The 14,414-nt window shown below is 46.4% G+C and overlaps 1 protein-coding gene across 7 annotated transcripts in view; it reads left to right on the forward strand.

Annotated features, from left to right (window-relative positions):
• Window positions 1–3,872: 3,872 nt before the first annotated feature.
• Window positions 3,873–14,414, forward strand: part of atp2b3a (ATPase plasma membrane Ca2+ transporting 3a) — a 66,531-nt gene continuing 55,989 nt past the window's right edge. For 2 of the 7 annotated variants that reach the window (XM_076985346.1, XM_076985350.1), the window contains exons 1-10: window positions 3,873–4,285; window positions 5,642–5,952; window positions 10,000–10,197; window positions 10,474–10,731; window positions 11,523–11,648; window positions 12,246–12,371; window positions 12,773–12,841; window positions 13,048–13,086; window positions 13,318–13,482; window positions 14,185–14,399. In XM_076985346.1, coding sequence (XP_076841461.1) covers window positions 5,745–5,952; window positions 10,000–10,197; window positions 10,474–10,731; window positions 11,523–11,648; window positions 12,246–12,371; window positions 12,773–12,841; window positions 13,048–13,086; window positions 13,318–13,482; window positions 14,185–14,399 — 1,404 coding nt within the window. In that variant the 5' untranslated portion in view covers window positions 3,873–4,285; window positions 5,642–5,744. Of the gene's footprint in view, window positions 4,286–5,638; window positions 5,953–9,999; window positions 10,198–10,473; window positions 10,732–11,522; window positions 11,649–11,733; window positions 11,826–12,245; window positions 12,372–12,772; window positions 12,842–13,047; window positions 13,087–13,317; window positions 13,483–14,184; window positions 14,400–14,414 lie in introns of those variants that run through there. The other 5 variants (XM_076985349.1, XM_076985351.1, XM_076985347.1 and 2 more) reach the window with 4 other exon arrangements.

Consider the following 14,414-nt stretch of genomic DNA (forward strand, 5'->3'; position numbering starts at 1 on the left):
TTAAATATTTCGCAAAGGTTTTTGTTTATATTTTAAAAATGTAACTAAAATTGTAATTCTTAATTTTTCCAGAAGTAACGGTAACTGAATTACATATTTTCTCATTGTAACTGTAACGAATTACAGTTACACTTTTTTTGTAATTAAATTACGTAACGTCGTTACATGTAATTCGTTACTCCCCAACACTGCTAGTAAGGCTCTTAATGCACGCGCTGCAAGTGATGCAAGGTAAAGCTCGTAGCGCGCACGCAGGTAGGGAACGCAGTGACAGACACGCAGAGACCAGAGACGCTCATGTAGCGGCAAAGTGCAGCACTGGACCAGACGACCTGCGGGCTTAAGAAGAGCAAAGTAAATAAGAAACAGGTGTTCAGTATACTGGTGATTGTGACTGTGGGAGTGGTTGCGTGCGCGGGGGTGTGTGCTGGGATCGGCTGCTGGCCGGGATGCGCGCCCTCTGGTGGCGACCCGGCCCCCTCCCCGTGACAGAGGCAAGGCAAGCACATTTGTATACTGGTCACAAATGAGAAAATACAAAAACAAAAGAAATAAATAGGATAAAATAAAACAAAAATAAGAATAAATAAAACAAAAATGAAAGCAAATAAAGTAATAAGTTATTTAAAAAGACTAATACCTCAGACATGGTGACACAGTAAAGTAAGGACATGAAATTAAAGAAAGTTTTATTGCTATAGCAGAGAATTTTCATATCCTTGAGAAAACATCAAATTTCTCTCGGTCCTTGTGAAGATGCCAAATTCTTTTCATCGATGAGAGGATAACTCGGTCTTATCCCTGAGAGGATGCCCGATAACATTGTTCTCATACTCACAAGCAACAAATCTGTGTCACGTGCGGCTACGCCCCCTCTCCTAGCTGTCACTCTGGGTTCCCTCGTGTCTGTGTTCTTGCCCGTTTGTCCCGCCCTGCTCGTTAGTTTTGATGAATCCCTTGTTAGTTACCACGCCCCTGTATCATTGTTTGCACCTGATCCTTGTCTAGTTCTGTGTATAATAGTCCCTGTGTCTCCCGTGTCCGGTATCGGTTATTTTGTCTAATTGTTCTTCTGTTCATTCGTTCATGCTTGGTTGGTGTTTGCTGTTCTGGTCCTGTTGCGTAAGTTGCTCTGTGTTACCCCGTCGTGTTTCATATGCCTGTTTACTTATGTTATTCGGACTGCCCTCCCGCTATCGACCCGGACTGGCTTAGTGATGACAATTATGGAATGCCCTGCAATAAATCTCGCTCCTCTCAGTGTTTGTGTCCGTCTCCTCGCTCCGTGGCGCGAGCCACGTTACATAATAACCGATCATACAAGGACACAGCGAGAGAGCGAGACTCTGGTTTAATTCGGTTCGACTCTCCGGTATTACAGCGTGAACGAACCAGAGACAGGAATTCCCCTTGCGCTGTGGGTACAGGGGAGTCTCGTCGCTGTAAAAACAAAGCGAAATCACTTTCCGTTTCTAGCTTTAGCGACGAGCTCCCTGATAAGCGCTACGTGTCTGCCCGACTCGACACACGCTACAGGGAGGAGCAACCTGTAGCGCGAGATTCGGGCAGACGGAATGAATGTGCAGACGAGCGTTGGCTTGGCTCTCGGTTGGCTTTCAAAAGTCATTGTGAGCTCCCGATACCTCCGACGAGGCGGAGTCACAATGAAAGCCACCGAGAAGCAGTTGTGTCTGTATGTTCTTCCAGGCGCAGACCAGACCGGGGAAGGAGGAAGACCACGCCCCCGGTTCAGAGCCCCGCTGCCACCACGCATGAGGTCGTCGCCTACCCTGAGGAGCTCCTCCCTCCTTCGATCCTGCCGGCCTCTCCCATAGAGACGCCCAAGAATTTTTTGGGGAGGAGTAGTGGCCACTCAACCCAAGAGTGGCCGGCTCGGGCCCTCGGTGACGTCAGTATGGCGGACACGCCCCCCGGTGACGTCAGTATGGCGACTCCGCCCCCCGGTGACGTCAGTATGGCGACTCCGCCCCCCGGTGACGTCAGTGCGGCGACTCCGCCCCCCGAGGACGTCAGTGCGGCGACTCCGCCCCCGGTGACGTCAGTGCGGCGACTCCGCCCCCCGAGGACGTCAGTGCAGCGACTCCGCCCCCCGAGGACGTCAGTGCGGCGACTCCACCCCCCGAGGACGTCAGTGCGGCGACTCCACCCCCCGAGGACGTCAGTATGGCGGTCACGCCCCCCGAGGACGTCTCGTCCATGCCGGTTCCTGTCCCCGCGACCCGGAGGAGGTCCACGCCGGTTCCTGTCCCCGCGACCCGGAGGAGGTCCACGCCGGTTCCTGTCCCCGCGACCTGGAGGAGGTCCACGCCGGTTCCTGTCCCCGCGACCCGGAAGAGGTCCATGCCAGTTCCTGTCCCCGCGACCCAGGAGGGGTCGTCCACGCCGGTTCCTGTCCCCGCGACCCAGGAGGGGTCGTCCACGCCGGTTCCTGTCCCTGCTGCCCGTCGGCAGTCCATGCCGGTTCCTGTCCCCGCTGCCCGTCGGCAGTCCACGCCGGTTCCTGTCCCCGCGACCCAGGAGGGGTCGTCCGCGCCGGTTCCTGTCCCCGCGACCCAGGAGGGGTCGTCCACGCCGGCTTCTGTTCCCGCTGCCCGTCTGCCGGCTCCTGTTCCCGCTGCCCGTCTGCCGGCTCCTGTTCCCGCTGCCCGCCGCCCGGCCGCGCCTGTGCCCGCTGCGCGCCGCCCGGCCCCGCCTGTTCCCCAAGAGACTGTGCTGCCATCTATTGGGCCTGGACTTCATGTGCCCGCTGCTCGGCCCTGTACACCTGCCTCTGTACCTGTGTTCCCCTTGCTCCCGTGTTCTGTCCCTGGATTTGTGTTGGTCCCAGTTCCTGTGTGTGTACCTGTTCGTGTCCTTATGCCCGTCCCTGTGTTTGTGTCTGGTCAGTTCCTCCAGGTCCCTGTCCCCGTGTCTGTTCCCCAAGTCATGACCCGCTTTGTGCCCGTGCCTGTCTCTGTGGTCCATGCTGTCTTCACCTCAGTGTTTGCCTCTGCCTTGTCCCCTGGCCCCACTCCCGTGTCTGTCCCCAGTCCTGTACTGTCCAGCCCTGCTCCTGCTCCTTGCCCTGTCCGGTCTTGCCCTGTAAGGAGGCTATTGGATATTTAGAAAACCCTTGAAAACCCTTGTGCAAGTAGGTTAGCACAGTTGAAAACAGTTTTGCTTATTAGAGAAGCTATAAAACTGACCTTCCTTTGAGCTAGTTGAAAACCAAAATATTTGATGCGTAATTTGAAATGAACGTCATTGTACTGTAGCCAGCCACTAGAGGGCACCAAACACGTAGAGGCTTCACTATACACACACACACACACACACACACACACACACACACACACACACACACACACACACACACACACACACACACGTTTATAAAGGAATAGGTAGGAATGCAAAAAGAATATGGCATAGTCAGTAAAAAGATAAATATAAATAAAATATACTGTTACTCGTACAGTAATGTGTTCCTGAGAGGGTCTGCTGTTTCCTGACAGATGTTACATGCTTTAGGATAAAGACAGATGGTTTATTAATGAAGTAACATGCAGCAGACCCCGTGAGTCTCCCCACTATAAGCAGTGCTCAGTTGTGTGTGAGTGTTTCTATGTATGTCTGAAGGGGGGTGTCTACACCATCATCATGAACAAATCATCATCATCATCTTCCTTCATTCATTACTGTCTTGTAAATCATTTTCCAAACCAGTGCTAACGATCCGCCCTCGTTTTTATTTTGTTCATATTAGCCTTTTTTTGTGTCCCTGCCGTCTCGTCACCCCTCCCCTTCATATCACCCCTCCCCGTCATCTCATCCCTCCGCTGCAGAGTGCGCTCGAGCCATCTGAGCCGCGCGCGCTCTCCGCGTCACACGGGTTTCAAGCACGTAGAGCCCAGTCTCCCCTCATGTGTATGTGTGGACAGATCACTAAAGGTGTGAACACAGCGACCCTGCCCTCTCACAGGCGGGTGCAGCGGGGTTCATGTCCTCATTTATACGGACGTGTTACATTGTCATGTGCATCACTCCGGTTTCTTCCGCTTAACATGAAGTCCTCGCAGCCGTCCTCCCCCGCCTGTGTCGACGGGGGTTTCTCTTTATTATTACTTTAATATGAGAGCATCGTCAGCTGTTGGAATAACGATAAAAGATCGAGTAATGTATGTGTTTCTGTGACGGATGTGATTTAAGGAGGGTTCAGTGTACTTCCATCACTCCCTCATTTTTTAACTCCGCCGTAAAATGTCCTTGGAGCATGGCCTGTCCGGTGAGTACAACATTTCACATTTATACACTTCCCTAAATGCGCTTACCCTAACATTTCACCCCAAACCTGTTGTATCTAGCACGATTTATGAACTCGTTTGTGGAACTGATAAGTATTAACATATATTTGCTTGTCAGCACAAATACGTAGGATTATATGAAAATGACGAGGCGCATTGACGTACAGTCAACAAGTGTAGAAATGATAATAGACTCGATGTGGATCCTACAGGTGCATCTCAACCTAGTACTAAATAATAATACCAAAATATTCTCTTTGATTAACTACGCCTTCATACTTCCAGGATCATGTAGGGCTCCTACAATGAACTTTTAATTAAACGCACGGTGTAGTACATGCAACAGGGAATAAAAGAGTACACTGAAATGAAAATGTTAAATGACAATGTTGAATGAATAACCTGAACGTCCATAGTGATGAACACTGAGAGGTTTTCTACCTGTAACTGAATTCACTCAACGCTTGTGTATTCCGCTTTTCCTGCCTCGCCAGCTCTTGTGTTAATCTCTACCGAATGGTCTTAACGTTGATGTCCATCGCGTAATTACAATCACATATATGAATTCTGAGAGCCAGATTAAACAGAAATATAAAGGGAATAATACGGTGTCCGTGTGGGAGGTGAGACGGAAGCGCGCGGGTCAGGTTTACTGTGTGAACCAAGGTGAACAGATTTCTGAAGGTTACTAGGAAAGGGCCTTATTTACAAAGCGCATAATTTACACTGTAGCAAAGTTTTAGGGCTAAAGGACCTCGACTGGGGCAGTTATGAGGTTTCATGTTCACTGATCTAAATCTGGAAGTGAAACCGGTCACATTAAACAGCAGTGCCATCCTAAATCGTGAGCGCTGACGGCCGACCATACCGTGTGATATTATTGCCACATGACATAATCGAATATTTATAATACACCACAGTAGCAAAACTGGTTGCTGGTGTGCTGTTTAGTTATTTTCTGCTTGCATTTGAAGACTTCTGGAAATATCTCGATTTTCTTGTTTTTATATTTTTTTAAAAGATGTTTTGGAGTTTTTCTGCTACATATTTCACAATAAAATCAAAGGGTCATGCTAAACATGCTAATTTAAAAATTTTAGATTAGATTATGTAGCCTTATAAGAAACACTAAATATAGTCCTCAAGTGACTGGAAGACATTTATAGACTTTTTTTATTATTTGTGTGACTGAAAATCTTGTATTAATACTTTTTGTCCACAGCTTTTGTTCACAGTGTGCAGGAATATTACCTGAGCTGTAAAAGTCTACACACAAGATTGTGGAAAACGTTTGTTGTTAAAAAACTTATAATTGTGTTTTGTTTGTTCAAAAGCAGAGTATCGTGGTGGTGAGTCAGCATCGGCAGTAGTGCAGCACAGCGGTCCCCGTGCAGACCCCGGCCTAAGCCACGCCTCTCTTCTCCCCGGACAGCATGCACCATGGGAGACATGGCCAATAGCTCTGAGCAGTCCCACTCTAACAAGCTGGGGAAGGGCAGCCGAGGGTATGAGGCTGAATTTGGGGTGTCTCTGGAGGAGCTGCGCACCATGATGGAACTCCGTGGAGCAGAGGCCCTGCAGAGGATCCAGGACAGCTACAGTGACACTGAGGGACTGTGTCACAGACTGAAAACCTCACCCACAGATGGTGTGTTCAGTGCTGCCGCCTGTCCATCTCACTCCACTACATCATGTGTGTCCACTAGAGATTTCCTGTCCTTGGTCACACAGGCAGTGCTTTTCCAATGTGAGCATCCACATTACTGGACATTTTGTCCAGTAATACTGAGCAGTTTTTATAATTAATTGAAGTCTGTTTTAGTGAATAAAGTACAAGTAGCATATTCTTCAACCAGTTTAGGCTTTTGCATCATATGCTGTAACACCACAGAGTAACACCATAAAACACTAACACCATAGAGAAACTATATAGAACACTAACACCATAGAACACATTTACATTTACATTTATGGCATTTAGCAGAGGCTCTTATCCAGAGAGACTTACAAAATTGCTATGTAGTTGCTTGGAATCCCCAAGGTAGTATAGATAGTCCTGAACACAAGGTACTCAAAGCTGGAAAAACCACTAGATGAAAGTCATATGATACCTAACAATTATGCCAAGTCATTATTATACCTGAATATACTAGGGATGTATATCTTCACCACTAAGCTAGATTCGATACACATCTCGATACACTGCCACCGATGCGATATAACTGCGATACTCTGAAACCCCTTGTCGATACGATGTGATACAAATCACTCCTGTTCACGATATGATGCGATTCAAAAATGATTGGTAATGATATGACTTATTATATGAGGATTCGGTTTGATAAGTGATCATTCGATACAGTTAGTTGAGGTTTGAGGATGTATTGGCCTAACCCATCAGTTTTCTTAACTCAATAGCACAATTCTACTTTACTCTCTATTAACATAGTGAATATTATGATCTGCAACACTACTGTCTGCTAGACTTACGAGGAGATAGCGGCCGCAGAGATGTCCACACCGTGCCGTCTTTTCATGTGTGTCGCCAGGTTCGTTGTGCTACTAATGTATTTGATAGCCCCACGGCATTGTTTGCAGATTGCGTGCGTCTTGTCAAGTTGACCACATCGCTTAAAAAACCTGAAATATTGCCACACGTTTGATTTGTGTGTCTTTTTTGGTGCCTTAAATATCTTTGTATTTGCTAATGCTCTCGTTTCCCTCCATCTTTGTTGTGTACGTCTGCGTGTTTGCATCAGTACCTGAGGACACGATGGTGCATTTATATTGCCTCGAAAAAAAAAGGAAATCAATAAAAATAAAAAATATATTGTCTCTGAAAATGTTAGAATAAGGAATAGATACTGGAAAACAAAACACTCGATTTAATCATGGTATTTGCCGATGCAAAAAGGCTAGAGACGATGCATCGTGAATTCACCCGCAAATTAAACCTAATGCACGTTGAATCTACCGCTGCAGTCGAATCGTAGACATGTGTACATCTCCACATCCCTAGAATATACACATCACCTGAGGAAAAGGACAGTAAGCCATTCCTATAACCCAATTATGCACAATACCTGAGAAAAAGACAGTAAGCAATACCTATAACAAACACCTGAGGAAAGACCCATCTCCCTATAAATAATAATAAATATTTGATAAACCGCCGTAAAAATAAATAACATTTTATTTGCAACATTTATGGCACGTTGTGTCTCTATGCGGCACAAGTGTTACATTCATCACCACACCTGTCCATCCATCATCACCACACCTGTCCCCCCCTCAACAAATTACGTTCAATTTTACATCCACTATACTTTACAATATTGGTATAGGTTTGAAAATTGTCTGGCCCACAGGTCAGAGCTCTCTGCCAAATCTGGCCCGCAGAAAAATATAGTTGAATAGCCCTGCCATAGAGTAACACCATAGAACACTAACACCATAGAGAAACTATATAAAACACTAACACCATAGAGTAACACCATAGAACATAGAGAAACTATATAAAACACTAGCACCATAGAGTAACACCATAGAACACTAACACCATAGAGAAACTATATATAACACTAACATCATAGAGGGCATGAAGGGTTCTTCAGCTCCTTCACAGGCTACTGAACTAACGTCATCTGGAATGTGCTTCTGGTCACATGGTTCCTCATACGGCGCCCTACACATGACTTTACTATGGTCCTCTCTACAGTATGGTAAAGTTTAATTATGTGTGTGAGTGTGTGTGTGTTTCTTTAATGAATCCTACAGTGACATAATGTGTGTATACACTACAATCAGTGTTGTGATCACACATGACGTGTCTGTAGATCATATTCTCCTCTTGGTTTAATACTACACAGTTACAGGCTTTTCCAGCCTAGTTGCCTTTTGCTGCCTTTTGCTGATAAGAACAAAAAAGGTGCTTTTTGTTCTTATCGTTTCACTACTTTGTAAAGATACAGTGTTGTGTTAAAGGTTAGTGTATTTTAAAAATAAATGTACTTGATTATGTATTAGTAGTGTATAATACAGAACAGCTTTTAAATCCAGGAATTTTATGGAGAAAAACATATTTTAAAAAGTTATTTATAAATGGCTGAGTGAAGGATCATGCACAAGCCTTTATTACCATGGTAACGAAAGGTAAATGTTCTACCTTCCAGTGAGCTATTGTGCAGCAGGACTGCATGAGAGGCATTTACAGAGACCTTTGATTCTGCCTTATTTGACATTACAGAGAGGTTACTGTTATACACACGTTCTAGATTACAGTGAGGTTACTGTTATACAAACGTTCTAGATTACAGTGAGGTTACTGGCAAAATATACCAGGTAGGAGTGAGATTATTATTAAATACTACATCACATTAGTGTGAAGAATTTAACACAAAAGGTCAGAGTGAGACTGGTTAGCTGAAAAGCAGTTGCTCTTGCAGTGTTTAATCCCATCTGATCTTTCTGAGACATACATGAGAGAGGGAAGAATGAATGAAAGGATGAAAGATGGATGAAAGATTGGAAAGCTGAGTTAAGAGAATGAGAGGTTGGCAGAGACGAGTTGTGGTTTAGAGGAGGTGGTGTTTGATGGAGGTGAGGTTTGGAGGAGGTGGTGTTTGGTGTAGGTAGGTGAGGTTTAGAGGAGGTGGTGTTTGGTAGAGTTAGGTGAGGTTTAGAGGAGGTGGTGTTTGGTGGAGTTAGGTCTGGTTTAGAGGAGGTGGTTGGTGTAGGTAGGTGAGGTTTAGAGCAGGTGGTGTTTGGTGGAGGTGAGGTTTAGAGGAGGTGGTGTTTGGTGGAGTTAGGTCTGGTTTAGAGGAGGTGGTGTTTGGTGGAGGTGAGGTTTAGAGGAGGTGGAGTATGGTGAAGGTAGGTGAGGTTTAGAGGTGGTGTTTGGTTGAGGTGAGGTTTAGAGGAGGTGGTGTTTGGTGAAGGTGAGGTTTAGAGGAGGTGGAGTATGGTGAAGGTAGGTGAGGTTTAGAGGTGGTGTTTGGTTGAGGTGAGGTTTAGAGGAGGTGGAGTATGGTGGAGGTGAGGTTTACAGGAGGTGGTGTTTGGTGGAGGTGAGGTTTAGAGGAGGTGGTGTTTGGAGGAGTTAGATGAGGTTTAGAGGAGGTTTAGTTTGGTGGAGGTGAGGTTTAGAGGAGGTGGAGTATGTTGGAGGTGAGGTTTAGAGGAGGTGGAATATAGTGGAGGTGAGGTTTAGAGGAGATGGTGTTTGGTGGAGGTAGGTTGAGGTTTAGAGGAGGTGGTGTTTGGTGGAGGTGAGGTTTAGAGGAGGTGGAGTATGGTGGAGGTAGGTGAGGTTTAGAGGAGGTGGTGTTTGGAGGAGGCGGTGTTTGGTGGAGGTGAAGTTTAGAGGAGGTGAGCCTTCTCAGCCTCTCACCTTCATTTCTCCTCTATGTAATGGAAACTGACGGCCTGGGATGTGCCTGAGAGTTTGTCTGTTTAGTTCAGAGTGTGTGCATCATTGTGTAAGTAGCATCTCCCTCTCCACCCACCATGGGTTCATAGTAGCAGAGGCAGGTGTGTGAGGAACATGCAGGTGTGTGACTAGTAGAGGCAGGTGTGAAAGGAACAGAGACAGGTGTGTGACTAACATGCAGGTGTGTGAGGAACAGAGGCAGGTGTGTGAGGAACAGGCAGGTGTGTGAGTGGTAGTTACAGAGGGACTCTGGTCCTGTGCCTACAGGTCTGTCAGACATTCCTGGTGACCTTGAGAGGCGACGGCAGGTATTTGGGTGCAACTTCATTCCTCCCAAGAAGCCCAAAACATTCCTGCAGCTGGTGTGGGAGGCCCTGCAAGATGTGACCCTCATCATCCTGGAGGTCGCTGCCGTCGTCTCTCTCGGACTGTCCTTCTACCAGCCTCCTGATGGCAACAGTGAAGGTACCTGCACACAGTATATTCACACTCTGCCACTACAGATAATAGGGCAACATTAGTGCTACTACAGTCTGTTTATATCCCAGCCGTGAGTGTTCTCACATAAAAATGAGACTGATCGAACAATGTTCTCTCTTTCTTTCTCTCTCACCCTCTCTCGCACCCCCCTTCTCTCTCTCGCTCTCTCTCTCTCTCCCTCTCTCTCGCTCTTCCTCTCCCTTTCTCTCACCATTTCTCTCACCCTCTCTCTCTCTCTCTCACGTTAAACATCCTTCCCAGCATGTGGTAATGTATCTGGTGGAGTGGAGGATGAGGGTGAGTCAGAGGCAGGATGGATAGAGGGTGCTGCCATCCTTTTGTCTGTGCTGTGTGTCGTGCTGGTCACGGCCTTTAATGACTGGAGTAAAGAGAAGCAGTTCCGTGGCCTGCAGAGCCGGATTGAGCAGGAGCAGCGATTCGCTGTGGTCCGCAACGGCACCGTGCTCCAGATCCCCGTCGCCGACATGGTGGTGGGCGATGTGGCCCAGGTCAAATACGGTGTGTAGCACTCCTGCACCCCACCCAGACATGTAGCACCCCTGCACTCCACCCAAATCCTTTATGAGCAAGTCGGGGACGACAGTGGCAAGGAAAAAGTCCCTAGGCAGGGATTAGGAAGAAACCTTGGGAGGACCAAGACTCAGAAGACAACCCATCCTCTATTTGGCAGCCCAGCCCAGCTAGTAGAAGTCCATTTTTATAGTTTTATATCGATGTTGAGCTGTCCCTTCAATGTTGAATTCTCCTCTGACCTCTGGCATCAACATGGCATTTGCACTCACAAAACTGCTGCTCACCAGATATTTTCTCTCTTTCTGACCATTCTCTGTAAACCCTAGAGATGGTTGTGCGTGAAAATTCCAGTAGATCAGCAGTTTCTGAAATACTCACACCAGCCCGTCTGGCACCAACAACCATGCCACGTTCAAAGTCACTTAAATCACCTTTCTCCCCCATTCTGATGCTCGGTTTGAACTGCAGCAGATAGTCTTGATCTACATGCCTAAATGCATTGAGTTGCTGCCATGTGATTGGCTGATTTTACATTTGTGTTAATGAACAGTTGGACAGGTGTACCTAATAAAGTGGTCAGTGAATGTATAATGACAATAATATAGGACCCAATACAGATCCTTGTGGGACACCATATTTAACTTTTGTGCTTTCTGAGCATTCTGAACGTAAGTTTTATCACCAGGCTACAACAGGGCTGTGTCATGTGGTCAAGCTCTTGTATTGAAGTGTGCATTAGGGGTGACGTACTGGCTGTGTCTGTGGTCTGTGTCCAGGTGATCTTCTTCCTGCTGATGGGATCCTGATTCAGGGCAATGACCTGAAGATTGATGAGAGCTCCCTCACTGGAGAGTCTGACCATGTGCGCAAAGCAGTTGACAGAGACCCAATGCTGTTGTCAGGTTTGTAGCTGTGTATGTATGTGTATCAGTCTGGTGTGTATGGTGTGTGTGTTTTGTTTACTGCAAATTTCTTGATTGTCCACAGGTGTAGTGATGAAGTATGGACAGGTGTAGTGATGAAGGATGGACAGGTGTAATGATGAAGTATGGACAGATGTCGTGATGAAGGATGGACAGGTGTAGTGATGATGGATGGACAGGTGTGGTGATGAAGGATGAATAGGTGTAGTGATGAAGGATGGATAGGTGTGGTGATGATGGATGGACAGGTGTGGTGATGAAGGATGGACAGGTGTGGTGATGATGGATGGACAGGTGTGGTGATGATGGATGGGCAGGTGTGGTGATGATGGATGGACAGGTGTGGTGATGATGGATGGACAGTTGTGGTGATGAAGGATGGACAGGTGTAGTGATGATGGATGGACAGGTGTGGTGATGATGGATGGACAGGTGTGGTGATGAAGGATGGACAGGTGTGGTGATGATGGATGGACAGGTGTGGTGATGATGGATGGACAGGTGTGGTGATGATGGATGGACAGGTGTGGTGATGAAGTATGCTTAGAATCTGTTCATCCCTGTGCTGTTTTCCAGGCACCCATGTTATGGAAGGATCGGGAAAAATGGTGGTGACTGCTGTTGGCATCAACTCTCAGACTGGCATAATCTTTACGCTGCTGGGAGCTGGGAATATAGAGGAGGAGAAGGACAACAGACAGGGTAGGACTCGGAGACGTGTCCTCAATGGCAGAGAGCAAGCTAACTCCACACAGATAAAGCAGAGACATGCTACAGACATGCTACAGACATGCTACAGACATGCTAGAGGAGAGGATGACCTGCGCCAGGGATGCATCACGTTCCTGCCACCCTGTAATGTGTCAGGGTCATAGTTCACGGTCCAGAGGACATTAACAGAACACTGCTTTAGTTACAGAGAGACTCTGAACTTCACCTCATGACGTCTGTGCACACACAAACCCATTTCTGTAAGAGTAAAAAGGCATTTGAAATGTTTATTTATTCATATTGATTCAGTAATTCAGTTATCATTTAACTTTTGTTTTCTCATTCTTTGTTTTGCATGTCCCCCTCATCTGTTCCCTATTTGCTAACCCAAGCAGAGATCAATAGTAGCTCCCCCGTCCAGCCTCCCACGCCTCCTCCCAAAGACAGCAGCATTGTTAATGGTAGGTGCTGCCACAGCTGGCAATGAGCTCTGTAGTGACCAGTACACACAGCCTTTGGCCGGCATTTCCTGCTTCAGCACACGTTCTTCTCACCTTCTCACTTGCTCTGCTCTTAAAGGGGGTTGTAGCTCTTTATGTACTTGATGAGGGTTGGTTTTAGCTCCCTGTGGGCTGAGATCGATTCATAACAGTGTATTTTTTCACAGGAAAACAAGATGGCACTTTGGAAAACAACCCAAACAAAGGTAAGCATGTGCCTCATTTTAAATGAGAGGTACCTCATAATTAAATAAGAAAGGTCTCAGCATTAAATGAGTTACCTCCTAATTAAATGAGAGACCTCATAATGAAGGTACATTTCCGTGTGGAACATGGTTTATTAGCACATTTGGTGATATAAGATGTCTCACTGAGTTGTGTGCTGCTTCCCCTCTAATTGTATTGGTTGAACAAGTTTCTGATATTTCCCACAACAGCAAAGAAACAGGATGAAGGTGTTGCTATGGAGATGCAGCCTTTGAAGAGTGCAGAGGGGGGTGATGTGGAGGAGAAAGAGAAGAAAAAAAACAGCGTGCCCAAGAAAGAGAAGTCAGTCCTTCAGGGCAAACTCACCAAGCTGGCAGTGCAGATAGGGAAAGCAGGTAATGACCAACACTTCATATCTTTCTTTTCCGAGGTTCACCTGGGGAGTAACACTGCTGTCGGAACCTACAATACCAGTATCATCACTCCGACACGGAATGAAAACCTGGCGTTCATCACAAGACATTTACATTGACAATATCAACACCCAGAACTTTAATTGTAGTTACCTTATACTTAGCCTGATTGTGTGATTTGTTTGTGACTTGTGTATTTGTCTGTATAATTAGTTTTTGTGTAATTTGTGTGTTAACGGGCCGCCCAATGGAGGATGGGTTCCCTTTTGAGTCTTGGTCCTCCCAAGGTTTCTTCCTATTCCCCACCATCTAGGGAGTTTTTCCTTGCCACTAGGGATGTCATTAGGGATTTGGACCCATATGATTGTTAAAACTTGTAAATCCTGTAAAGCTGCTCTGTGACAACATGTGTTGTGAAAAGCGCTATACAAATATATTTGATTTGATTTTACTTCACCACACTACTCACTCTACCATTCACTGCATTTCACTGACGTCATAATCCTGCAGGTGGCTGTTTAGCTAAGAGGGTTGGGGTTAGGTGTTAGTCTACAGATACATAAACAGGTTACCAAGCAATGACATAAATTTTAGTGAGTCTTAGGATGCTAATGCATTGCTAATGGAGACTGTTTCTGTGAGTGGTGTATTGATATGATGCTGTGGGCCAACTCTTTTTTGTAGGTCTTCTGATGTCAGCCATCACCGTGGTTATCCTCATACTCTACTTTGTGATCGAGACGTTTGTGATTGAAGGGCATCTGTGGCTCACCGAGTGTACCCCGATATATGTGCAGTACTTCGTCAAGTTCTTCATCATCGGGGTGACGGTGCTAGTTGTGGCAGTGCCTGAGGGCCTGCCCCTGGCTGTCACCATCTCCCTGGCCTACTCTGTAAAGGTGAGAGCATTTTTA

Source organism: Brachyhypopomus gauderio, unplaced genomic scaffold, assembly GCF_052324685.1.
Source record: "Brachyhypopomus gauderio isolate BG-103 unplaced genomic scaffold, BGAUD_0.2 sc40, whole genome shotgun sequence".
NCBI lineage: Eukaryota > Metazoa > Chordata > Actinopteri > Gymnotiformes > Hypopomidae > Brachyhypopomus > Brachyhypopomus gauderio.